The sequence below is a fragment of the Alligator mississippiensis genome, chromosome 4 (genome assembly GCF_030867095.1).
Source record: "Alligator mississippiensis isolate rAllMis1 chromosome 4, rAllMis1, whole genome shotgun sequence".
Lineage (NCBI taxonomy): Eukaryota > Metazoa > Chordata > Crocodylia > Alligatoridae > Alligator > Alligator mississippiensis.
The window spans coordinates 164,317,344-164,345,147 of record NC_081827.1 but is presented as its reverse complement, the minus strand read 5'-3'; the positions used below and the strand labels follow the sequence as shown (position 1 = coordinate 164,345,147).

At 42.0% G+C, this 27,804-nt stretch overlaps 1 protein-coding gene across 1 annotated transcript; it reads right to left on the bottom strand.

Moving 5' to 3' along the window:
• Positions 1-70: 70 nt before the first annotated feature.
• TOP2A (DNA topoisomerase II alpha) lies at positions 71-27,375 on the bottom strand. The gene is made up of 34 exons (XM_006270792.4): positions 27,234-27,375; positions 26,947-27,090; positions 25,673-25,763; positions 24,698-24,761; positions 23,694-23,839; positions 21,518-21,615; positions 21,057-21,269; positions 20,681-20,854; positions 20,319-20,420; positions 19,607-19,744; positions 19,300-19,438; positions 18,841-18,998; positions 18,344-18,469; positions 17,704-17,814; positions 17,498-17,603; positions 16,777-16,886; positions 16,056-16,148; positions 15,522-15,636; positions 14,825-14,946; positions 13,878-14,026; positions 13,135-13,366; positions 12,003-12,137; positions 11,671-11,871; positions 10,876-11,071; positions 9,328-9,419; positions 7,189-7,335; positions 7,009-7,092; positions 6,113-6,310; positions 5,507-5,594; positions 5,053-5,202; positions 4,645-4,771; positions 4,474-4,538; positions 3,356-3,582; positions 71-1,699 (listed from the first exon to the last, which is right to left on the bottom strand). Exons 1-34 carry the CDS (start codon positions 27,267-27,269, stop codon positions 1,553-1,555), a joined length of 4,524 nt encoding a protein of 1,507 aa, XP_006270854.1. The 5' UTR covers positions 27,270-27,375; the 3' UTR covers positions 71-1,552.
• Between the last annotated feature and the right edge of the window lie 429 nt (positions 27,376-27,804).

The following is a 27,804-nucleotide window of genomic DNA, read 5'->3' as shown; positions in this document are numbered from 1 at the left end:
GTGAAAAAAAACAGATGAGCAGACAGATATCATTGATAAAGGCTCTGTAAAAAGTGGTGTTAAGCAAAGCTGAGGTAAAAAAAAAAAAAATTTATTAGAGAAATATAAAAAAAGACAGTTTCAGAACACGGTTGTCAAAAAACAGAGAATATTTACAGAGACAAACAACCACAAAATTTTGCTCTGGGGCATAGAAAAAGCATACCATTAAAAATCAGATAAATACTCCAGTGAAGTAATAAGGGAAAACAAATGGAACTCTTCCCAACTCCTTCTGCAGGGAATATGGATTACATTGGCTTCCATGCTGCTGCCAGCAGACGCCCGTGGTGACCAGCATTGGGCTATTGTAGTGGTACAGCCCAACCTGAACCACCAGAAGCTAACAGGTGGTCTACACAGGCGCCACAGGAAAGATACACCCACTTTGTGCACACATCAGTGGGAGGAAGCCCCTTGTCAACAGGATAATAAAACTTTGTTGCAAAAATGTGATATCTCCACTGCCTGAGCCTCCTGCTGCTGCAGCAACCATTTTGATGATGGCTGCTACTTGGGACACAACAGTAGGTGAAGCCCAATGGACAAGGCTCAGCCACTTTTTAATGTTCTCATTGGAACAACTTGCATGCTTTCGTAAAGTTAATTTAAACATTAAAGATTTCTTTCAGATGCAGGTCAATATTAAAAGCACCTCCACATAGGATGAGCAAGCACCCTCACCACTGACAATACTGCTTCCCTTAAAGCTGCTTCTGATATGCAGCTCAGAGGTGTCCTTTGGCTTTTTTATGTTGAAGTTTATTCACAACCATAAGCACCTCTTACCAGGGGGAAGTGATTGCTGTGTTGATGGGCTCCTTGCCAGTGATGCACACGTTAAAACCCCACACCAAATGTAGTAAAGTAACTGACTTGCACCAACTTTTTCAGTCATGGCAAACACTATTTGAAATAGGGATTAAAATATGACAAGGTTAAGACAAACTCTGAATATGGCAACTCAGATATAAAAGAGCAAGGCTTGGCCTTGCAAAGTCAGAGAGGGGTACAACTCAGGAAAACTCTGGATAAGGGTTTGGCAGCTTATACTTTGGGGTTGTGCAGCTTAAGAGATGTACAATACATCTCTGCAAACATTAAAGCAATCCAAAGAGGGAGTGTCTATATAAAGGGATTTGTCATCTGTAAAAATTTGCTTCTACACTAAAATGACCACAAAGGGTCCAGAAAGATAGCAGGGCTTCCAACTAACTGGGGATAGGATTTGCTCATTGTATTCATTGTATAATTGATGCTAGGTATTTTGAGGTAGGGGGGAGGGGAGGGTCAAACCAATACTAATGGGTTAAAGCTATAGGAAAATTAGTTCTGTATTTACATGCAGTATAATAATCTTGGGGCAGGCACAGGTGAATCAGTAAAATGACTTCCTGGATCTCAATTTGCTATAATCTGAGCTGTAATTCTTTGATGACAGCATGGCTCAGGCTCTGCCCAAAGCTAATTTATAGTTTAATTAAGATAAGTATTTTTAAATTTTGTCCACATTTCAAAACATGTCTTCCTCATCAGACTCTTCAATGTACTGAATAGGCTTTCTGGCACGTCCAGGCCTTGCACGAGGAACAGGTGTGCTGGGGATATCTGTACAGCAGTTTAGGTCATCGGAAAAGTCACATTCATCCGTCTTGGTTTTCTAAGGAGAAAAACAGTCAAATATGTAGTATCTGGTTCTGTGATTCTCACCTAGGGTGCCATCCTAGGATACTATCAGCACCTTTGAAGGGTGATACCAGGTGGGAGCAGATAAGCGTATGAAATGCAGGCTCAGATTTATCCCTACCTGACTGTAGGGGCGTGCGAAGCAGGCCGTATTTGATTTGGATTCAACTCTATTTGGGGGACCGTGATTCAGTTCACTGATTTGGATCACTGTCCCAATTCGATTCGGCCAAATCTGAAGATGTGATTCTGATTTGGAGAATCAGTGATTTGGCCATAGACACAGCTTTATATGTTTTTTCTACATACCTTGAGGTACTAGGTATGATTTATGACCACTGAGGTAGTGGAGCAGAGGAGCATCCCATGGGAGTGCAGGGGGTTTCCCTGCGTGCTCAGCAGCGGACCCAGAAGTGGACCGAGTACTTCCGGTCCACCGCCGAGCACATGGGGGGCCCCCTGCAGCTTGGCAATCAGCTGTGGGGGGACCCCAGGTGCCCCCCCCAGACCTAGGAGGCACCAATTGCCAAGGTGGGGGTATGGGTCCCCCATGTGCTCCACGGTGGACCTGGAAGTACTTCTGGGTCTGCCGCCAAACATGTGGGGGGACCCCCCTTCACTCCCATGGGATGGCTCCATCTGTCCCACCATCTCAGCATTCACAAGCCGCACCTACTACCTTAGGTTCGTAGAAAAACAAAAAAACATATAAAGCTGTGTCTATGGCTCAATCATCAAATCTCTCCGGATGCCCGGAGGCTTCTGATTCAATTTGGAAAGATTAATGGGTCTCCCGATTCGATTCGGAGATTTGGCCGCCAAATCGGGCTGAACCTCCTCCAAATTGAATCAGTGACCGAAGCTTTGCACAGCCCTACTGATTCCTCACCCACACTGCCTGCACCTTCTGCAAGGAGGCAATAAGCATTGTAATATGTAGACTGGTTTTTGAAATTGGGTATCGCTCAATTCACAAAAGTTATAGAGGGGTGCCTCATGCCCAAAGACTGAGAACCACTGCTCTGTTCTCTCTAGTCACTGCCACGGCCTGATGTACACAGAGATGTATGCAGATGTATATCCAAAACAGCAAAATCTCACTTTTATATATGCTCCTGGTCTCAGGGCCAGTATGGACAGAGCTGGTTGCTAACTTTTGACAGGGACCAAATGGCAGCTCAGGATTAGGGCTCTATAGTAGTGACCCAAGCATCTCTTTTCTTCCAGGCCAGTGTTTTGTAACCTTTGCCAAGATGTGGCCAGAACAACCTGGCTCTGGTCCAATGCAGGTGGGGGAGGGGGCTTGGTGTGTTGGTGAGGACCTGCACCTGCACCACAGCCAGGGGGCAGGAAGAAGTAGCAATGTAGGTGTAGTTCCCAGGTCACTCCTGGTTCCATGGGCCAGATCCAGTGGCTCTGCAGGCCAGATTTGGCCTGTGAGTTGCATGTTGCTGACCCTTGCTCTAAGTCCATCCACCACCAGCATGGGAAGGGGAAATACAGAAGCCTTTACAGCCTTTGTTTCACTAAAACAACTGAAGTTACATCCTACCATATCCTAGCGTAAGCTCATGGTCTAATACAGACAAGGGAATGAATACTGGTGCCTGGCAGACAGCAGAATACAAACCTTCACTGCAGTGGACTTGGAGGGCTTTAATCCAAAATCTGAGTCTGAATCTGAGGAAGATGGCTTCCTTTTTGTTACTTTCTTCTTCGTTACTTTGGCTGGGCCAGGCTTCTTGGGGGCTGTTACTTTAGCACCACAACTTGAAGATTCTGCCTTAGATGCTGCCTTCCTGGATTTGGAGGGTGCCTTTTCCTTGGTTAGAACATCAATGATGGTAGGCTGCTTATCTGAAACATCAAGAGGTAAGTAAACCTTTGGTTATTGCTCCTAGAGTCTTAACCCCTGCCATTTTATCTGCAACAGAAATTTGCTAGCTGTTGCAGTGTAGGATCACAAATGCAATTCACCTCATTTTGAACCTACTGTTCCAGAAATTAATGCTTGCTTGCCTAAAATCATGACTGGGTCTTTCCCAGGTGAAACATACAAACCATTTCTGAACTGCAGCTGGCTATAAAGTACCTTATTCTGACAGCATCCAACAGGTCTATAAGCCAATGACGTGACCTGTAAAACCAGAACACTAGCCTTTCAAAGTGTGATAAAGAATTTGGGTGTCCATGTGTGGCAAGTACAATAAAATAACTTGAATGAATATCTTACATATATGAGCAATTACAGAACTAATGCTAAACAGATCAACTGTCCCAGTAAAAGTGAGAATATGTTGAAACATGAAGCAGATAATTGAAAAAAATGCAGTCAAATTCAATTTAGAGGGTTTCGTTCTGCACAGAAAGATAGAAGAATTCTTCCTACCTTGTTTCCAGACTAAAATCCCATCCAAAAAATCATTTAAATTAGGCTTTGGGTTTGTACATATTTCATTAAGCAGAAATTAAGCAATGCATAGTAACATGTTTAGAAAAACTAAATCTTTCTCAAAGTCAATTTTTTGAGTGGTAGTGTAAGAATGAAATGCAATTTCACCAAGATCAGCTTTCAACTTCCTAATATTACACTAAATAAGAGAACTTCTATTTTTCACGTAGCAAATATTTGTCTGTGTCAATATTTACAACTAGGATCAGAGACTTCCCCACCCTCACCCTTCTTAAAAACATTTGGGAATTTCAGGCAAACCAAAGAGGTTGTTTAATTTAGGGACACATACTTACTGGCAATAGAGCTTTGCACAGGTTGTGATTTGTTTTCCTCTTTAACTGCAGTTTTACTGGTTTTCCTAAAAGAAATAAAAAGCAACACTTCTGAGTTCCTCAGCCATTAAACAGTTAATTAATATAGAGAGACATTGAGCATATAGTTTATTGTACATAAATGCTACTCACTTTGCGGCAACTTTAGGCTTTGGAGACTCCTCCACAGTTGAGCTTTCTTCAGAGACATCATCTGCACTGACTTTCTGACTGGCAAGATCTTCCTCTGAATCCGAATCAAAAGTGTATTGCACCTTTGCTAATAAAACAGACATGATTATCTACTAATTGCACAACCAAGCACATTTAATGAGTTCCTTAGCCTGCAGAGCTGTCCACAGAGGGGATAAAATAAGTCCTAAAAACCTAACTCTGCATTACAATAAAATTAGCTAGATCTAGCATACAACACAATGTTTAGCTTACTTTCTTACTGGGATTGCCTGATGAAGGAGACTCTCTAATTGGTCTAGCCCTGATATTTCAAAGTTCATTTGCCCTTCCCTCACTGCCCATTTGAGTTCAAACAGTATCACTTACTTGCTGTTTGGCGAAGTGGCTTATCTTTAGGAGGGACCACATCAATAACTTCACACTCAGAAGCGGAATCAGAGTCCGAATCAGACCAAGGATTTCGTTTCTTCTCTCTCTTTACTGGCTTGAATGGCAGTGTGGTCTGTTTCTTCTGACCTGAAAGCATTGGGTGTAGGGATTACTCAGAAAATCCACACATGAACATTTGTCCCAGAAGTGCCTATTAAACTCAAGAGTAAAGCTTTAACTGAGTTGTTTCTAGCTTAAACATCACATCAGCAGGCTACTTGTGCCTTCAGCTTTTTCTTAATGATCATTCTGCACACCTCTTCCACTTAATTCTTTCAAACATATTGATCTCAGATTCCACCCAATCAAGTTCAGAAGATTCCACCCAATCAAGTTCAGAACAATAGTCCTCATCTTCCTTTGAAAGGATTTACATCTACAAAGTACTTACCTTGCTCAGTCTTCATTTTTTTTACTAATCTTTGTTTAAGATTTGAAGGCTCCTTTTCTTCTCCTGAGTTCCCTTCCATTTTTTCACTCTAAAGGTACAGACAGATTAAAAAAACTACAGTCTAATTTGTAACTTACAAAAAACCAAATTCAAATTTCTGAAATGATGAACAGATGCTAAGGTAAGAAGACAGAGCAAATTGTTTATCACCAGTCCCACAAAGCATAAATATGCCAATTAGGAAGAGGTAACGATTAAATATTATAAAGGTCATATACCCCCCACCAGAACACGCGTACTTTGGACTGCTTTGTGCTGTCTTCATATCCCAGTGTCAACCTATAAGTGTAGAAAATGTAAAACTAAGCAGGGTGGACTGGAAAATTTGGCAGAGGGAATAGCGTGTGGAAAAGGAAAGATGAGACTAGCTCTAGATCATAGAAAACACCCACTTTCAATATCACTCCCCAAATTCTGATTCTTGTGCCAAAAAAATGGAACAGGTTGCTCAGGTATCTGCATAGCTACCTAGAGCTGCAATGCAACTGAAAGAGCGGGGACTGTGAAGGACCCTTTGAAAGTGTCCTCTTGAGTATCCTGCTTTACCTTGACTTTTTTTGTTGTCTTCTTTTTTGCCTCTGCCTTCATCTCTGCAGTTATTCGCGGAACAACTCTTATGCCATGCGGTGATGGCAGTGTTTCAGCCAGTTGTAGCTTTTTCATTGTCGATTTCCCTCCTTTTCCCTTGATCGGTTTGCCAGTGATGCCAGCCAGCTCATCCTGTTTTTCTCTGGCTTCCAAAGCCTACAGAAGGATATCATAAAACAGTACAACAGGGAACTTCTGAAAGAAAAACATACCCACTGCTACTAAGAAAAACAATCTTTTGCAGACACAATAACCCACTCTGCTAACCCATGTGTAATGGATTTCCTATCACCTGATGGAGATGTGGACACCTGCACACTTCTCTCTCTGAAAGGCTCTATTTAAGCAAAGCTATAGTTCTGGTTACTTTGGGAAATAAAAGAAAGTGCTGTAGTTGTTGCAGAGCTATACTGCAGCAACCAGAACTGACATGGATAATAACCATGCTAGTCTAATACTGAATTTGCTGCTGTTTTGACTACACATAGACTCTTCCCCACTGTGGCATGTACTTTAATGAAAGCAGTGTTCTAGGCCCCCCCTGCTTACATCCTACTTCTGGTCTTCCTTTTGCTATCCCTAAAAATTCTCTACACAATGTAAGAACTTGTTCCAACAACCACATTTTCTGGCTTGAATTCTCTTAATTCCAGCTCTGCTCTAGAATAAGGATATCCTTTCCAACCAATCAGATGGCTAAAGCTATGGCTTCCTCCTATACTATACTAAGAAAAGAATCTCACACAACACATTCAAACTAATATTTGAGGTCAGCACAAAAATGTAAACCAAGCTGACCAGGAGCTGATTACAAGACTCAAAGCCCAAGAAATTGGCACTGAACATCTACATACATCAAGCTCTTCAACAAAAACTGCCAGGTCTTCCTTCCACAGATCTGAAGGACTCTTGAGTTTCAGACTTTCCAGCTCCTTTTCCTAAAAGAGGCCAATCAGGAATAAGTAGTTACATATACGTATTTAGCCACTATTTTCTTTTCCAGCTGTTTTAACAGTGGAACCCAATCACCATACTTTGGAATCCCTCTGTTTGCAGAGCTCATCTTTCTTCTCCTTAGTTAGATACCAAAGGGGCATGTTCAGCAGGTAGTTGAAGTCTGGTCCAGAGGCTGCTGTGGGTTCCTTATCCTGGTCATCCTCATCTACTTCATCTTCTGCATCCTACAGATTAAAATATACAACGCCTGTAAGTGCATTTTGACCCACAGTCCTAACTGTTGTATATAAGTGTTGCTATTAGATGCTATGCAGCATTTGTACTACATACATTCATAACCTCCAGGTACTATTACAGCTACTCAGAACTAGGCATCAAATCTCACTCCCTGAAAAAACATCAAGTGGTACAAAGCATAGGAATCCATCTAGTGAGTGATATGTTGTATATATCACCTCAAGAAACTCTTCTGCAACGAGTCCCCTCAAATATAGTGTCCTTCGGTATCTGCCCAAATATTCCAAGCTCTTATTAAGACTGGCTTTGGTTACCTGGGAAATCACCTCTCACCAGAAAGGCGATCCTCCATAAAACTTATGTTCCAAAGGAATAATGAAACAATCACCATATTAGGAATTGTTCAAACAGAACTTTTAATAGGAGCTGGACCTAGGCTATGGATCTCACTGAAATAAGAAACAAAAAAGACTGGGGACCCTTCAACTTCCAGATAAAATCTTATTTAGTTCAGCTTTCCCACAGCAGGCTTATACATGGCATTTAAACATCGAAGATACAAAGGAATAGGAAGATTTTTTTTCCTATTACCATTCCTTAAACCAGGGGTGGGTAATTATTTCTGGTGGAGGGCTGCTTAATGAGTTTTGGTGACCTGTTCAGGACTGCAAGGGTAGCCCTACCCCTTGACAGGTGCCCCACCTCCTGGTTACCATCTTGGGACTGGAAGTCCTGCCCCTAACCCCTGACTTTTGCCACTGGACATCCCCTCCCCTTGTCCCCAGAAGTACTCCTTTTTGGGAAGAGGGTTTGCCATCTTGGAACTGGAAAAAAACAAATTATATATGAAAAATCAAACATCTACAATAACATATTTTAATTTTATTACAAAAATATATTATCCTGATTTGTGTGTTTGTATAGTATAGATAAAAATGATGCATAATAGCTTAAAATGAAGTCTTACTCTTGTATATTGGTGGGGGGTGTGTGGCAGGATTTGGGGGGGAGATATGGGGTTTGTGGGGGGCTGTGGGTGGCAAAGTGGGTACAGGGGTGTTTCTGGAGAGATGCGTTTGTGGGGATGTGCAGGGTGGGTATGGGGTTTGGCAGCAGCACGTGGAGCCCCCCTGGCAGCGTGGTCCTGGCAAGCCCCAGGACTGCACATGGCCAGGCCACTGGCTCCATTGTGTGGGGCTCACATACCCGAGCTCTGCACAATGAAGCTGGCAGTGCAGATCATGGGGCTAGGCTGGGGTGACAGGGAGAGGGACAGAGCCAGCCCAGCTCCATGGCATGAAGCTCCCCATCGGTCCCTATGACCTGCATGTAGCAGTGAGTGGGGCTCCCCTCTGAGGTATGCAGCTTGGGAAGAAAACCCTGGAAGTGCATGCAAACACCATGTGATGGAGCCAGGCACACCCAGCCCAGATCACTGCTGGCCTGGGCTCTCTGCTTCTGCCATCCTGCTCTGGGTCCCCACTGGCTCTGGTATACCAGCATGGGCCCCACACTCCCACCCAGCTGCCGCTTTGCTCTCACCCACTGCCACCACTACTCACATACCCCCACCATGGCCACTCCCACCCCCTGCTACTTTTGCCAACAACATTTCTGCCCTTCCCCTGCCACTTCTTTACCTTCCTGCCTGCCTGCCACCACTTTCCCCGCTCACTGCTGCTTCCCCACCTGGCAGGCCAAGATCAGGGGTGTCCCATGGGCAAGGGAGGGAGTGCAGTGTGTGCTGCCCTTGCAGGAGTGAGCGGGGCTTGGGCCCATGTGAGCACAGCAGGGGCAGCCCAGGCCTGGACCAGATACAGTGAATTGTTAGGCACCCACCTACAAGCCTGGTGAAATTACCTTGCAGGCCAGATTTGGCTTGCAGGCTGTATTTTGCCTGCCCCTGCCTTAAATCTATGTTGCTCTGTGCTGCTTTATAACCCAAGCAGACCTATTATGGCAAGGGGGAATGGAATTACCTTCTGTTGAGATTCCTTCCATGCCTTCACAGGATCAGATTCATAGCCTCTTTGGATAAGAACCTGAATCAGTTCTTTCTTGGGTTTGTTTTCTGTAAAAAAACAAAAGCATGTTGTTTATGAAGCTTACATTAGGGTTTATATTTCATTGGCACAAGAAAAAGGAAACAGATTTGCCATTTACCAGCCCATTGATGCTTGAAGTTTGAAAAGATCCCACTTGTTCCACTGACATTGACAAGTGGTAACAGTCAGTCAAGCTCATACGATTACAGTAGCTCAGCACCACAGAGAACTCTGACAATGTTCATTTCACAAGTGTTACCAGAATGGGCCTTTGAAAAAAAGATATGAAGGAGCTCATCCCTATACTAAATGAGAGATCTAGTTAATGATTTGTGACTTATCAGACCATTCTGCTCCTCTGAGGCCTGGTAAGAACACATCCATGAACAGCAAGAAAATGCTCCAGAAAGTGGATTTTGAGAGAGGGAATAGAGAGAATTACTTCACTTCTTGTGTAAAGTCAGTGAGATACAGAGGCTAGCTAATGACAGATGTGGGGGTGGAAGGGTGGGAAATCACTTGACTGGAAGAGCCATCACAACAGTTTGACCTGGCTTGCCCCACTTCTGTATAGATAATGTGCTTCAACAGAGCTTCTTGGTACTTTTATTTAATAGCTGATTGAATCAGCTATTAGATAAACGTGCCAAGAAGCCCTGCTAAAGTACAAGGGTGCATCAAGCTGAAAGTAAAGCACTGTTTTTTGGGGGATTTTGTTCATGTCCGTAAGGTGCCAGAGTGAATATTAATTTCCCTAAAACAAAGCTGTCTTTGACCACACACTGCAGAACTAGTAGTTTATGAAAACATGTCTATGCACATCCTTAAATATACAAACTAGACCAACATACAGGCAGACTCTTGGATTGAGATAGATGCCTAGAGAGAGTTTTGAGCCTTAGGAAAATGGGAAGATACAATCCTATTCTCCCAGGTCATGACTCTCCTAGATGCTTCTAGCTTGCAGCTCTCCAAGACAGAGAACCTATATCTAGTCAGAACAGCTCTATTTGACTGAGGTTCAACAATGAAATGAAAAAAAAAAACAAAACAAAACTTGGGCTCTTGAGAATTACCCTTGTTTTTAGAAGAAAAGCACAAATTGTTGCTTCAACCTCCAACTCCACTCAACTCTATTCCCTCAAACTTGGTCAGGAGAAGGTGGGCCTTTTGCTAAACAACTGTTTAAAAATATTTTGACTTTCAAAATAATGGCAATCAACATAACAGTCAAGTAGCATTCTATTTTGAGTAATGTATATATACTGGACTATTGGGTTTTTTTGATCAAGGAGAATTTATGAAGTGATTTTCTGTGATATTTTATCAGAAATAGATAATATCTCTGGCACAAGTCAGTAAAAACAACTTGAATGAGCAAGACCACTTAACTAGCTGAGAAGAGCACCCAGCTAGCCTATAATCTTCATAAAGAAAATGGTTGATTACAAACACCGAGGCACCACCAAGAACAATACATACCAATCACTATTTTGCCCTCAATCTTCTCCAAGATGAAACGAGCTTGGTTGTTGAGTTTCAAAGACTCGGCCCCCAACATTCCTAGAAGCCATTCTTTTCTCAATCCATAATACCGGTATCGGAGTTCAAAAAACTCTCGTAGAATATCCAGAGGAGTTTCATATTTCTTGAGAAAGCCCACGTGGTCAAAGAGCACCTGGTGAGGGAAAACAGTACCTTATAGTTGTATGAAGAGAACAACTTATTTACTCACAACCCTGAGGTTTGGTGGCACTTTTATCCTATGTAGTAAAGAAAATTTATTTCAAAACCAATCCATTTTTCACATACAGCAGGAGAGGCAGTCTAAGCTTTCAAGGATCTCAGAATTATGCCAATGGCCCATACTGGGCTTTGACTTTTGGGACAAAACTATTGCATCATGACATATCATACATATGCTAACAATGCTGGTATCACACTATCACAATGACTATCCTCAGGGGACTTGGGAATGACAGGAGCACCTGTAGCACCTCAAAGCAAAAAACCACACTGCTTTGTCTTGCTCCCAAAATTTCAGTGTACAACCAAACTTTCCATAAATATTCACCAATAAATTATCAACTTCAAACCAGCAGCAACAAAGAAAGGTAGAAACTGGAAGTGAACGATTTGTACGAGGTAGTACATTTTTTAAATGCACAGCAGCTTTGGTTCTGAGTATCTTTGGTGTCTACGTTGAAAGTATTTGAAATTTAAATTAGACTTTTTATTTTACTATTGAAAGAGTTCTTGCAACAATATGGCACATACCATGGAATTGCATGTTAAACTTGTTTGGAGTTTGAAAACCTTATGCAGTCCAGCTGCTTCTGCTTCAGCCAGTTTCTGTTCACTCATCTTCACTATGAACTTGACCGTTTTGTCTGTATGATATTCTCTGAAGTCTGTGATTAATGGGGGAGTCTTCTCAGTACCATTCAACATGGGTTCCAGCACCTGCTCTTTGTAGGTCTGATGAAAGAATTAAGTCAAGTCAGGTCCTCAATTCTCCCAGGACCACCAAAGCACTCAGCACTAGCCATCAGACTTTGTTGTTTATAAGACAAGATAAACTTTCCTGCGGGAAATTCTGCATTTCTTACCTGTGTCCATGTTCTTACTGGTAGCTCAGAGATCTCAATGGTTGTAGAATCCAGGATAGACACTTCACCATTTATCATGTATTGATTTGGTCCTAGTTCATCTATTGTGCCATTGAAGTTCTTGTAACTAGGAAGCTAAATAGAAAAGAATATTAGAATACTGTGTGCAGTTTTGGGCTCCACATTTTAAAAAGGACATAGAGAAGTTAAAGAGGGTCCAGAGGTGAGCGACAATGATGAAAAAGGATTTGGAAAGCAAGTCATACGAGAAGAGGTTGTAGGAGCTAGGCGTGTTCAGCTTGTGGAAGAAGCGCCTTAGACTGAACATGATAGCAGTTTTCAAATACTTGAAGGACTGCCATAAAGAGAACACCGTTTCTCTCTTGCTGCAGAGAACAGGACTCAAAGCAATGGCTTGAAGTTGCAGCAAAGTAGGTTTAGATTGGCTTTCAGGGAAAACTTCTTAACCGTTAGAACAGTTAGGCAGTGGAACAGACTGGCTAAGGAAGCTGTGGACTCTCCATCACTGTAGGGGCTCAAGAAATTGGACAGCCACTGGTCAGGATGAGATAGGTGTAGCTATGTCTATGTTCTACTGTAGGTATTTCCCATGCTTCTGGCCTTTGCTGGTTGTCCCCTTCATGCTTTTCTGCTACACATCTGTAGGTGTGGTTAAGCCTGTTGAGTGTTGGCTGCAGCCAAGGCTGAGAATTTTGACTAGGTGTGTCAATGCTTCTTGCTGGGACTTAAAGCCAGAAGTTCCTGGCTAGAGGGTCTTGCCCCTCCAACTCAGGGTCAGTGATCACCATTTGGGGTCAGGAAGTCATGTTAAGGTTGGTAGACTGTGGGGCTTCTCTTCCATTCCCCTGTGTTTTCTCACAACAGATTTACCTGCTGGACACTGTTCTCTGTGCTGTGACTGCACACCTGCACAAGGCATTGATTTGTGACCTTAGCCACATCAGCCAAAAAAAGCCAATTGCCAATAATGTCAATTTTCCTTATATTGGTGCTGAAACAATATGGGACTGACATATCAGTGCACCTCTAATGCTTATACTGGAAAAACACATTACAGGCTCCAACATATGCTGAAGACTTAAAGTATAATCTTAGTTTAGTGCCTAGTTACCATTGGCAAAGGTTCTTCTCCATCCATCATACGGCGAATATTATTCACAACCTCTCGGATATCGAAGTTCGGAATCCTACAGGACCAGCCAGTACCAATTCCTTCTGCACCATTTATAAGCACTGTGGGAATGATTGGGATGTACCACTCTGGCTCCACACGCAGGTTGTCATCATACAGGAACTTCAGGACATTGTCATCCATTGGTGGAAACAACAACCGTGCCAACGGACTGAAAAGGAAAAGAAGATTTGTGCAGATGTCTAAGAGCAAAACAGGTTTCATAAAACCATGCATTGGGGGGAGAAAAAAAGAGCGAGAGAGAGAGAGAGCGAGAGCGAGAGCGAGAGAGCGAGTGAGCACGAATGCACCTGCACTTCCACAGGGCACTAAACTTATCTCTACTAATTTAGCTCTATTCCTTAAACACTCCCCTCCACAATTTTTCTGCTTTTCTTTGCTGCCATCTGTTTCATCACATTCCTTTTTGCTTCATGGGAAAGCAACAGCAACTTATCTGAATCATTATGCATGAAGAACAATTCCAGTCTCTTTCAAGCAGTTACATACAAAAGGAGGAAAGCTGGAAATGTTAGAGTAAGCAAGAACTTAACTCTCCTTTAAGGTGTTCTTACTTAACCTCCTAATAAGGCTTTCTTATTCCAGTTTTTAACTATCAAATTAAAGCGCAACCAAAATCTAAGTCCCATAAGTGGCTAGCCTAACAAGTCCTTAGCACTGACCTGAGCATTGTGAAGATGTATCGAGGGCTGGCAGAATCTTTCCCACCATGCAGCCTCGTACCAAACTGACCAAGGGGCTGCAGCAGGTTGAGGTTATTACTGCCCACAAAGTTCTGAGCCAAATTAATAATGGTCATCATCAGTGACACCTGTAACAGAGAAAGATTTGAACTGTAAGAGAACAGAATTCTTCTTCAAAAAGGCAAAACTGTATAATGAATTTATATAGTTAGAAGAGGTACACTGATATAGCTATCTGTCCATATTTGATTGGCACTGATAAAAGGAAAAATTACATTATTGGAAATCAGCTTTTTTTGGCCAGCGTAGCTGATGTCACTGATAAATGCCCTGCGCATGTGTGCAGCTGCAGTGTACACACAGCCAGGAGTGCAGATGGCCAGCTTGGAAAGCGGTGTCTGGCCAGTAAGTCTGTGGGGGAAGGGAGAAGAGGTGTGGGGATGGGTTGGGGGAGGGGCAGATCCAGGCCCCCAGTGAGGGAGGGAGTGGCGAAGGGGTAGGCACTTCCCAGACAGGGCGGAGTGTGAGGTGGAGCCACAGGTGGCTCGCCTGGAGGGTATGGGGGAGACTCCCTGCCACTGTGTGCACCCCAGGGGAGGCTCTGCCCTGCGCCCCACCCCACTCCTTCCCTCACCATGGGGGCCCCTGACTCACTCTCCCTCACCATGGAGGCCTCGATCTGCCCCACCCACACCCCTTTCCCCCCCCTTCACGGACTCATGGGACAGATGTTGCTCTTCACACTGCTGGGCTGCATATTGGCTATTGGATCAGTATTGGACAAATGACAGGTTAATAATTGGCCATTGGTAAAAAACAAAACAAAACAAACCAACCAAAAAAAGCCCACCTTTATTGGTGCACCCAATATAGGTTAATTTAGCTTAGAATATTTCCTTAGTATTGTGCACTGTATCAAAGCTTACCTCTCCATGGTGGTAAGAGGACATCTCAGCTACAGAACCAGCCAGCTGAGCAACCTTCACTTCCCGTTTGTCATTTCGTTTGAAACAAGTGAACAGAACTTTCCTTTGACCTGGCTTCAAACCTTTATAGAAAAAAGTAATGTTATTTGATTTAGCAATCACAACACACAATACTTTGCACTTAGCACCTATCACCCTAGGATCTCAGAGTTATTTGTACATATAAAGCTTTAGCACCCCTGGGAGATGCTATTATTCATCATTACCTAGCCAGAAAAAAGCCAGGCTAAGGGTATGAACAAATGCATCTTCCACCCCACTTTAAAAGAAGAGGGGGAGCTACCACTTGGCTCACATGAGCTGTTGCAATTTAGTAGTTACATTTGTATGAATCTATAAGCAATACAAGTGAGCTAAATTGCTGTACTTTGACCCTTGCATTGCTATAGAATTATTCATGTTTTAAATCCTAACTTACAAGCATCATTTGACAGTTATACAATTGTGACTTCTGCTTATATACTAAGTGATTTGACCAAAGAAACAGAGAATAAACAGAATGGACTTTGGGATTCCCAGCTCTCTATCCAGAACTAAGACTAAGATTACCTTGATTCCTTGTAATCAAGGAAAACATTTAAATATTTATTTCTCAGTAGAATTTACTACAACAAGCCCATCACTTGGTGTAACTTACCGTCAACCAGGGATGGGATGGACCGTTCATTGTCAGAATTTGAGAACAGGACCAACTCTTTGTTGACAAAGTCGTTGTATGTCAGATAACTAACAGTTTTCCCATACAAGTACTCCTAAAAGATAAAAACAGAGTTGGTTTTAAGGATTTCTTACTCACTTCTTTGGTCACAGCAACTTGACCTTGCTGAAATGAAATGCCTAATTCAGTTCAGATCCAATACTGCTATTTTCAAGATGTTCCCTTGATTCATTATAATAATATAATTTAATTTACCACTTCTTTAAAACTACTCCAAGGGCAAATGTTAAAAAACAGCTCTAACTTAATCTCCGCACAACTGACATTGAGGCCACACTACCCTTGAGAGGAGTGAGTGTGAACTCTGTAGAATCCTGCAGCTTTAGAATTGTTCAATATCCTGTGACCAACTCCCTGACCCCAAGTTCCATATTGCTTTAGAATACCAGAATAAAACTGAGCACAGCTCTATGGAAAGAGACTGCAATCCTCAATACATTTAAAGCAAGTTACCTCTGGCAACCCATGTAGCTTTCGCTGCCTTCTATCTTCCATGAAATTAGTCAGCCATTCCTTTCGTTCGTCAATCTTCTTCTTGCTAAAGGCCTGAAAGTTACAAAATCAAAAGGGACTCCATTTGAAGACCACCAACATTGGGCCCTCTGAAAAGCATTACTTCCACTACAGTCAATGAAAGCAGTATGCAAGAAAACCAAATCATCATAAACTATCTCCCCAGTTCATTTTAGCTATCAATAATAGCTTCAAGCTTTTGGGGACAATGTTATGGAATTGGTTACCAAGACAAATGAATACTTGACAGTCAATGCTTGATTAAGATGACAGAAGTTCTGGTGGCAACTATTGTTTCAGTCCAATAGCGGAAGCCCATTTTTAACACAAAAGGTGTTTAAAAAGAACTGGCTCCAGGGACCTGGCAGGCAGGAAAATGCAACAAAAATTGCAGAACTATTTTAAAGGAATATTTTGTATTATATTGGGGTTTGTTTGAATTGAACTACATTTAGAACTCATTGCTATATGGGTGCTTTCAGCTCCAAGATGTGTGAATAATGTGATTTTACTGATTGTCAGAACTGTAACCTTGGAAACAAAGATACTTTGAGTCAGGTCTAAAGGCTTCTGAGAAGTGTTAAGAGAAAACACAAAGCATGCCAAGTAATAAAATAGTAAGAGCAAAAGGTCAATAGTTCAATTAAGTCTTCTTAGTTACCAGGGTGATTGCAGCATCATCTTCAGGGCCAGAGTATCTGAAGCGGATTCGATGTCTTGCCATATCTGCAAAGTATTCTTTAGCCTCTTTCGATGTGCTGGTACCCAGACCTGCAATACCAATATCAGTGAGTGTCAAAAACCATCTTGAACAGATTCAGCTACAGTGCATAGTGCAGATTTTTGATGATATATGCTGTGAGGGTGACTTCATAAACTCTCTGGAAATCAAACTATCATGAAACCCAAAAGCTAAACATCAGATTCAGCAAAGAAAGAAGAGCTCTGTCTTGAACTTTCAAATTCAGGGCTAAGTGATTTCCATAGATTCCCAAAGGCATTAACTGAAGCCTAAAAAGAGTTTCTTATTATCCAGTTGTGCTCTGCAGTATTCAAGGATTTCGGCAGTGCAATCAGAACAAAGAAGGAAACTGATTTCACTTCCAAAGATCTACTGATTTTGCACTGTTGACAGTAATAAATAGACACCTAGAACACTTGGAGAATGGATGCCTGTAGCATTATCACTCCATTTTTTGAGGTGTTTCTGAATGTAAGGCCTCTGTTTAATTCAGATTTTTAAGGTGCCTTCACTTTGTACATCCTCAAATGATTTATTGTGCTGTCTTAGGCTTTATATATTGCACATCATGTACATTTATCTGATAATGAAAAAACTCTTACTTGACTCTGAGCACTACCACACAGGGTTTATGACAAACCTTTGTAGTATTTGATTTTCCAGCTGTTGTGATTCTGAGTGTTATTTTTCCACTCTTCAAATTCAGGAATGCTGTAGAATGGAATCTCCTGCTTGTTTTTGGAGACCTACAGTGAAGGAAAATTAGAATTGTGAAACCCCAGGGAGTCTAAGACTTGGACATTCAGGGTATTATTCATTTCACTTGCACTCTATTCAGGATTTTACCTTTATGATGGGAGTAATAAACTCCTCCAGAAAATTGTGCCGTAGAAGAGAAGGCCAGTTGTGATGGATGAAATTGATTAATAAGCCTTTGATATGAGAACCATCTTGATCCTGAAACATTGTTTTCAGAAGGTAGATTTTAGTCAGACATGCTGGGAAATAACTACAAGTCAGGGCTGTCTCATGCAGTGCTCAACACCTCATGAAGAGGAGATGCTTAGCATTTCCCAACATACAACCTATGGCAATGAAGCTGCATAACTGTATTATGCAGCTTCTACATTTTTCAGATTTTACATGATGAAACTCTACCCGAGAAGCAGAAAAAAAGTTGGAAGAGAATTATAGACCTCAAATCAAGTGGTCAAAACAGACCCAAGAACTTCCAAACTGTCTCCTCTGTTTAGCACAACGATCAGAACTGGTGGCATCAGATGGTAGAGATACTGCTTTATTTATTTTGTTTTATGATACAGAAGTATGGTGGCCTAATAGAAACTTTTATGTTAAGAAAATTAGGATTATAAGAACAAGTGCGTGTGAGAAGTTGGGTACAACAGCACCAATTAAAAAGCAAAGTATATACTATTTCTTTTACTTGAGTTCCTTATTTTATGAATTTTGATTAAGTGAATCCTACCTGATCTGTCATGATCATGATCTTGCCATAGCGAAGGCTCTTCAGTGAATCCTGATCATCATAGTTCTTCTTATACTGTAAGCCAACAATCTTGATGATATTATTGATTTCAGCATTTTCCATGATCTGAAAAAAAACGATTGCACAGGACAAGGTGTCAGGTATGTCTCAGGTTTTTTTCAAGTGTAGGAAGTACTATTGCTCAAAACGATGTCTAATGCTTAATTATGCTAACATGTTCCAAACAAATGTTACATTCCATATCACAGCTACTACACTTCAGGCAAAGGCCTGTACAGGACTGTCAATGTTGCATCTTAATTAGCAAGAAAGGCTGAGGGTGAGAATAGGCTCACATGTTTACTTAGGATGTAATTTCCAAAGTTACAGCAGTAGGTTAATAAGAACGACGTAACCACCTCAGCTTAAAAATGTTTCTCTGCATTTGGTCATCCACATCTTCCAGTTAAATATATTCCAGTGACATTCCCACTAACCTGTTTATGAGATGCTTCTCGAACATTGAGCATTTTTCCACGAAGGGGAAATATTCCGTACTTGTCTCTCCCAACCACTCCCAGCCCGGAAACAGCCAGTGTTTTGGCTGAATCTCCCTCTGTCAGGATTAGTGTACAATCTGTAGAATTCTTGCTGCCTAAAAAAGCAATTCACTTCTTATCAATACTTTGATTAAAATGAACCTGAGTTTGCATACTCATGAAATGAACTGAAAAATGAGTATCTGAACAAGCACAAAGGTTTAGTTGAACAAATCTTGGAACCATCTTCAAGAGATAATTTAATAGGAGCAATATTCAACAGTTTCTGTTCCCAGTTTAATTTCCCTTAGATAACATGATTGAAAGGAAGCAGTTTTTCTCCTTCACTTGCCACAAACACTTAGCTGCTGTGTTTGAATAAAAACCCTGTGATTAGAAAGGGTATAAAACATTTACCAGCATCATTGGCATCATCCAGTTTAGGAATTCCCTTAATCTTGTTGTGTTTCACAGATGAACATTTCTTATTCAGTTGGATCTGGGCTTTAAATTTTACCCAGTTTAGGATACTTTCCACAATGCCACAGCTGACTACCTAGAATACAAGAGAGAGAGTTCTGGAAAGAGCTAACTATGCCATGATATCAAATGATTTAAAATTGAAATTAATCTATATGTAGTATGCCTATGGCATTAAATTTATCAAGAGGCAATTTCACTGATCTCAGCTACAGGCATGTATTCACTGCACCTCAATACTTACCCCTTTGATAAATTTGTCAGTCAGTTTGCAAGATGAGCCGAAGTTTTTTGCCTGCAGAGTCATGTTTTCTTTAGTCTGAGAGTCAAAGGTTGGGTTTTCAATCAAAGAATTCACAAAAATCCACATATGGCTCTTCACCTGTAAATATATTTAATAATTATTATAAACTGTGCACATTCATCTCACTCTATAGCATTGCTTCTGGATACTTTAGTTAAGACTGTCGAACTATATTTTTGTAAGCTATACTAGATGTCTAGAACTGAACAGGATTAAAAACAAATGTGAAACAGCTGGTGAACATACGTGATCAATTTTGTTATTTGTTAGGATGTCAAAGAGGCAGTGGCTTTTTTGCTAATATTAACCTAGCAAGTAAATTTTTTAGGGTAATCAATTCTAACTGTGCATGCTTAGATGTAAAGACATTACATAAACAATGCACCCACACTGACCTAAATATGCTGTGTTTAACATGAAGGGTGACAACTGAAGCTATTTTTCCTCAACAGTCGAATGAAAATGTAATAGTTTTCTAAAACTGGAAACTTTGAGACTTTTCTATTTTATGCTTTCCCTGAGCGTTTCAGAACTTAACAAAAAGTTATGTTTACAATTAATCAGGTATTGCAAGCAATTTGTTGCAAACCGGGGTTTCAGTTTACAGTAGCACTATAGTTTGTTTCCTAGCCAAAAACCCATGAGATTTTACCTGAAAAGGCTTAACTCCAACTCCAGCTTTGTTCTTCTTCTTTACAGTTTCAATGAGTTTATTTGCAATCTGGTCAACTACATAATCAACATGCCTACCACCCTGGGGGAAAAAAGGGGATCAAACATCATGAGAAGTTCACAGACACAGCTCGCACAGAATGGAATCACTATGTGCTGGTCAACTAAATACAGACATTAAGTACATTATCCAATCAGAGAATTTTCATTCATATAAATAGTGAAGTTTCATTGTGACTGACAAAATTAAGAGCAAAGAATATACCCATTAAGTGGTCTAAACTAAAACAGAAAGGTAGGGTAGATGGACCTTATAGACTAATTAAATAGCAGTAAAGTTACCTTTGTGGTAGCAATGCTGTTTACAAAACTAACTTGCTGGAAGCCTTTTTCACTTAAAGTTAAGCACACTTCCCAACGATTATTCACTTCTTCGTGGACAACTCTAAGTGCATTACCAGTTTCATCAACTTTGTCCTTCAGATAGAGGTCCACATAGCTGCGGAATCCTTTTACCTATAAATAAAGTAATTTGTTTATAATAGTTCTTATAGATACCCAGTAAAGCCCACAGATTCCTGCACTTAAGTTTCCCTTACAAACTAATGCCTATCCTACAAGAGATCTTTTAAATTCTTGTGTTACTTGGAAGAAAAACTTATAGCCTAAGTGATTGGGGAAATATTAATTGCTATGAATATTTTTATAGGTTACTCACAGGCAGCCTTTTTCCATTTAGAAAGACTTTGATATCTTTTGTGGACCCAGCAATATCATATGCTCTCCGAGACATCAGTGCTACAATGTCTTTGTCCAGGCTTGTCATTTTGAACTTTGACAGATCAGGTTGGAATGTGATACAGGTATAATCTTCTCCATCAAAGTATTTCAGTTTCATCTCACCTGTCTTTCCCATATTGTCTGTCCAGGTCTGAGAAACGAAAAAGTTATTAGTCACAACTGTCAAATACAAGTAGCTACTGAAATATTTAAACATATAGATAAGTTATTAGGTTTGAAAATCAAGGGGGAAAAGTTTGTTTCCAAATGCTAATTGAATTACAAGTATTAATTATAGTAGCTGACTCCTTGCACTCAAAGGCCAGTCTTTGAAAATCTAGTCCTCAGGCATAACCTGACTGAAATACACAACCCATAACCATGTGAGAGGATTCATACCTGCTTAAACAGTTTCTTATATTCACGACATGCAGTTTCCACTGTAAATTTGGTACTGAATATGTTGCATAATTTAGCCCCATAACCATTTCGACCACCTGAAATGATAAAATCAGGTTTACAACATGAGCTATTTAAAAAAAACCAAACCTACCTAGTTATAAGAATTCAGTCATTGCAATGTGACCAAAACAAAACAATCAAGATGCTATTCTATGCTTCTGGTACATAGCTTTAAAGCTGCAGTTTAATGGAATATTTCTCTCAAAGGAATTGTACTGTCCTGTATCACTACACGTTCCTCATTAGGAAGTTGGGCACTAGGATTCCCCTCCTCTGAGGCTCTTGTTTCAGTTCTGCCTGCTAAGAGAACTCTAATAAATCTGGAGACCTTCCTCTCTCCATATCCTATAGCAAAGAAGTAGAAGCATTACAACGCAAACTATGTGTAGATGACTTTTTAAAAGGAGTTTCCACTCCCCCCACCCCCCTCCTCTAAATTTTGGGGTCCTCCTTTCTACCCTGGCCTCTACTATTTGTCAGAACTATTCATAAGTTTTTCAGGAGTGTTACTACTTTCTGAACAGCAGCAGCAATGCTGACCAGGATACTATGTTTTTGAGCTGCTGTTCAAGTGCAGAGGTGGTGTGGCAGCAGAAAAAGCATGCTTATTAAATCTGCAGATGACACTAAGCTGGATGGGGATGCAGGCACTTTAGAGAAGTTAAAATTCAAGATGACCTTCAGAAATTGGAAAAATGGCCTAAATAAATTGGATGAAATTCAATAAGAACAAACACAAAGTACTGTACATAGGAAGGAACAATGAAATGAGGAGGTACAATGACTGGTTGGCTTGCAGTTCTTCAGAAAAGGAGGTAGTGTTTGAAATGGAACACACACATGCTGAATACAAACCAATGCAATATTGTTGCAAAAAGAAAAAGATAGCTAATACTGCACTGATGTGTTAACAGGAATGTTGTAGCCAAGTTATGGGAAGCAATTCTTGCATTTTATTATAAAATGAGGAAGCCTCATCAGAAATATTGTGTCCAGTTTTGGGCTGTCCACTTCAAGAGATGTTGGATAGACTAGGGGAGGGGCCATTTAGAGATGTTCGACAAAAATTGCTGGAGGTCATGAAAACATGAAACATAGCTCCAGGCTGGATGTGCTGCAACTTAGCTTAAAATAGGGGTGTCAAACTCATCTGGCCCCACAGGCTGGATGAGTAGCCTGGGCCAGTGCACAGGCCCCTGATCTGCTCCCTACACCCATGCAGGATCTAGTGCCAGCAGCATGTACTCCAGGGTCCATGCTGCATGCAGATGCATCCAAGAGTGGGCGAGGCAGGCACCATGTGTGGCATGGATCCCAGAGGAACTGAGATAAGTGCTGCATGAGCTGCACATCTTGGATTCTGCTTGTAGGGCCAATTTAGGTCAATTCAGACCCAGGGGGTCAGATAAACAGCGCTCCACAAGCTGTGTTTGACACCCACAGCTTGGAAAAAAAAAAAGTCTGAGAAGGGATTTGATACTAGTCGTCAAATACAAAAAGCTGGTAGACAGAGAACAGCAATAATTTGCTCTATTTACTGGAATGGGACAAGCAGCAAAACAGTAACAAAGGGGATCTAGTTTAGATATTAGGAAAAATTTTCTACCTAAGAGGTGTTTTAAGCACTGGAAGAGATTACCAAGATCAGTGGTTCTCAACTTTTTTAGAACACGGATCGGCAAAACGTGCACTGTAAGTGACCATGACTTGCGGACCAGCATACTGCAGACCGGAAGTGACTGGTATACTGCGGACTGGCAGCCAACCCTTTTTTATACTCCTGCGGACTGGGGCTTGGGAACCTCTGACCTGAATCTCTGACCGAAAGCTTAGGACAAATATTTGTCTGGGATAGGTTACTAAAGGATGTTTCCATCTTGAGCAGGAGACAGGAACTAGGTGACTTCCTGAGGTTATTCTGGCCTTATTTCTTGATGACTCTCTCTCACAGCTGCTAACTACAAGCAGCAAGTAAAGTGGACTTTGATCATTTTTGTATTTCCGGTGCAAAATCTTGCCTAGTGACACTTAGGTTAGTTAATGCATTTAAAGCCGACTGGGCTGGACAAAAAAATATTCCCAGCTAGAATACATTATTTTTAAAAGACTCTACCTGTAACTTTCTTTTCATCATCATCATAGTTGCTAGATGTTAACAGGTGTCCGAAAATAAGAGCAGGTACATACATCTTCTCCACTTTATGTTCCACAACAGGAATACCTTTCCCATTGTTCCACACACAGATTGTATTATTTTCCCTGGATAGAAAAAAAAAAAAATCTTCCTATAAAGATGGAATTGACAGTATCACATGAAGAGTCAAGTGCCAACTTAGGTAATATTCTTCCTTCTGAAATGCTTGAAGAAAATATTTTCCTAATAAATAATAATAAACCAGGTAGTCATTATAAAAATGCCACTTTAAGATACTATTTCAGGACAATAATAGGAAACACATTCCAAAACTCAAGTCAGAGGACAGTGGAGCTTTATGTTTTTTCTTCTTTTACAACTACAACTTTACTGAAGAGTCTTAGCAGGACTGTCAAACTAACTTCAAAACCAAAAAATTTGCTCTACTGTTAAATATTCTTTGAATTCAAAATAGTTGATTTTATTTTAATTCCATCAGTCTTCTTATTGTGAGGAAAAAGCCATCATTTCAAAAGGAAATTTCCTACTCAACAATGCAGATGCAGCCAGCAGAGGGAAGACAAGTCAACTTAAAACCTGTAGTTAGATCTGCAGACACAGTTGATAATGTGGACATTATACATGATTCATATCTATGCTCCACAAACGAAATGGTGCAACTGAGAGGACAAGGCAGTACAAAAATTGAAAAGGACAAAATAAGTAAAAAGCTAAAAACAGAGATTGGACCTGAAATCACCACTTTGCAGGAGACCAAGATAAGAAAAATGACAAACTTGCACAGTTATTTATCTGATGAGCTGCAGGAGTTACTTCTGGTTGGGTCACACAACATGTTCTCCAGTATCTATGAGTCTAACTGCATGAGAAGGGTAAAATATACAAGTGCCAACATACTGAACTATTTTGCTCATAACACCCGAGGAAAAATCACTGAACAAAAGTTAAAACAAAATACTTACGGATCAATTGTCACTTTAATGCAGGACATGTTTTTATCCCTCTGCTTGTTATCTGCAGCATTGACTAAAGATGAAAAGAATTACCAGATTACTTTGAGTGAGAAATCTGAGCTGCTTAGAATAGAAAAACTTTACATCCAAACAGTTTTTAATAGAATACATACATTCAGAGACCATGGTACACCCTTTGGGCTGCAAAGAGTATGGCTGTCAGGCTTGTCTGGCATCCCTGGACTGGATCTGAACCAACGGGGCTATTCATCGACTGGATCAGGACTACTGTTACAAGTGCCTGAGTTGATGCGTTGGCTCAGGGAGTTGCGGGGCTCAACACAGCCGTGCTTCGCCCACCCACTGCCAAAACAAACCCCAAAACTTCATACCCTGGGATTGAGTGATGGATCTTGCCCCACATTCCCAGTTCCTCCAGAAGCCCAACAGACTGTATGACACAGCTCTGCAGGCTAGATCTGAATGCTTGACAACCTTGTTTTAGGAATTTAGTATTAAACAATTCTCAGTTATGTTTGAAGATACAAGGACATTATTTTAAAGCAGGGGTGGCTAACCTGTGGCACAGGTGCCATGGGCAACCTGTGTGTGAGGCATGCAGATCAAGGAAGGGACAGACCATACAACAGCAAATAGGGAAAGCAGCAGAAGCAGAGCAGAAGATCAGCCAGGGAGTATAGGACATGAAGCAGAACAGCAGATCAGACAGATAGGGAACTGCAGTGGCACTTGGGAAGGATGCAGGGCTCTTTTAAGGCATGACTGCTGAAAAGGTTGGCCCCCATGGTCTTAAAAATGCTTTGCAAATCCTCACAGTTAAGGGTTATTTTAAATTACCATCAAACATATTTTTTTTTTTAACTAAATGAAGTAAACAATTGGGGTTCCCCTAATATGCAGGCATCCAGAATTTGTTTTCAGAATAAATTGCTAGCCACTGAACTGTTAAATCCCTCAGCTTACCTAGAATTTCATCAAAGATTTTGTACAATCCAGGCACAAAAGTCACATCTCTGTAGTTGAGTCCCACATCCTCATCATATACCCACATTTGCTGAAAATAAAGTTGAGAAACACTCAATATTTTTCAGATCTGCTGCGATTTCTTTACCCTTAATTTATAAATCAAAGTTACACTACATTGCTTTCTAATTAACTAACTCTTGTTTAAACGGAAAATCATTAACTTTTATGTCAAGGAATTAACTACTACTGAACAGGCAATGTAGAGTATTGTAATTTCTTTCTAATTTATGGGAACATGACTACGCCAGCAAGCTACAAGCACTTAACATTATTGATCACAGTTGATATCTGTACTAAACGGCTAGGAAAAACATCCCATTTAAATTAAACAAAGCAGTCTTAAGTAAGCACCACTTAAATGGCTCTATGTTCACTAACCCTCACAAGAACTTTCTGCCTACATTGAGCCTTTGCTGGGAAAAGCAGCATGTAAATCTAATGAATAAATAAAATTGCAAATACTGCATCAAAAACACAATGGGAAGGAACAGAACAGAGATGGAGGCTCTAGGGAGAACAACAGCCATGGCTAAAATGTAATCGCATTAATTCCTAGCGTGGCAATGCCTAGCAGCCTCACGGTGCTGTACAAACACAATGTTTATATGTGGCACTGTTTGTACAAACACACTGAGTTTAAATGTGTACAAACACAGCGAACGAGCTTCCCCCAGAGACTTTAAAAATCAAAACCCATCTCACGGTTTGATAATAGCAAACCATTGGAAGTGCCCCCTCACAGGGTTGCGCAGGAGACAAAAGAGGATGTGCTGGTGCTTCCTATTTTACGAAAGTAACTTCAGCCACTCAGTAAGGCAAGAGCTGCTCTGCTCTGCCTGAACCCCCCACCCGGCATCTCTCACAACACACACAGGAGCGGGACCATTTGTGATTATTACACACTTACACACGCCAGCTGGATCTTTGGCGGTTAGACACACAGGTGCACTAACCAGATCTTTTGCAGTTATACACGTGCTAACTAGACCTCTGGCAGTTGTACACACACAGGGTAGATCTGTGGTGGTTACACGCACACACACAGGAGTTCTGGCACACACACACGTGCACACACAGTCTGGACTCCGGGCGGTTACACACACACGCACGCACAGGGTTTCTGGCAGCTGCACACGCAGGTTGGACCCGCGGCACTTGCGCACGCGCACACACACACGCGCGCCCGCGCGCGCCCGACGGCGGGCGGGCACCTGGGTGAGGAGCTCCACGGAGCCGATGTAGGTGTCGGGCCGGAGCAGGATGTGCTCCAGCTGCGTTTTCTTCTGGTAGATCCTCTCCACCGACAGCCGCTTCGCCTTCCCGGCGGCCTTCGCCTGCGGGTTCTCGCTCAGCTCCTGCCCGCGGGGACACGAGACCGCTGGCACCGGAGCCCAACACAGGGTGGTGACACCCACACCCACCCACCCCGCGCCCTCTCCCTGTGCTGTGCTGTGCGCTCCCCACCCACGCCCCAGGGAGAGGCGGGCCCCGGACGCACCCTGAGGGGCGACGACAGGGACTCGTGCAGCTCCATGGCGGCGGCGGCGGGGCGCGATGCGGGGGGCGGACGGGACGGGACGAGACGAGACGAGACAGATCGGGCCGGGCAGACGCTCGCCGCGGGCTGTGGTACACAAAGTCCGTTATCGGCCGCCTCGCAGCCTTTCAAACCTCCGCCGGACCCGCCGAAACCGCTCCGCCAATCACAGCGCGCCGGGAGAGGCGGCTCTCGCCAATCAGCGCCCCCGCTCTCCAGTGAGGAGGCGGGTCGGCCCCCCGGCAGCTAATCGCAGCCCGCCGGGTCGTTCAAACCAGCCAGTGGCCTGCTTAAGGAGCTACACTGGAGAAGGGGGATGGGGAGGAGCTGGCCACCCAATCAGCTGGTCGAGAGCTATGACGGGCAGGCGGCTCAACTAATCACAATGAAGGGGAGTGGGGGAGGGGGTGAAGGACCGATGCTGCTTTTTTGAAGGAGTCCTGGCTGCGGGAGTTGGGGGCTTGGGGGAGTTAGGTTTCAGGCGTCAGGAAGTATCCGGAGCTCTGTCCTGGCTGTGTTCTCCCTCCACCCC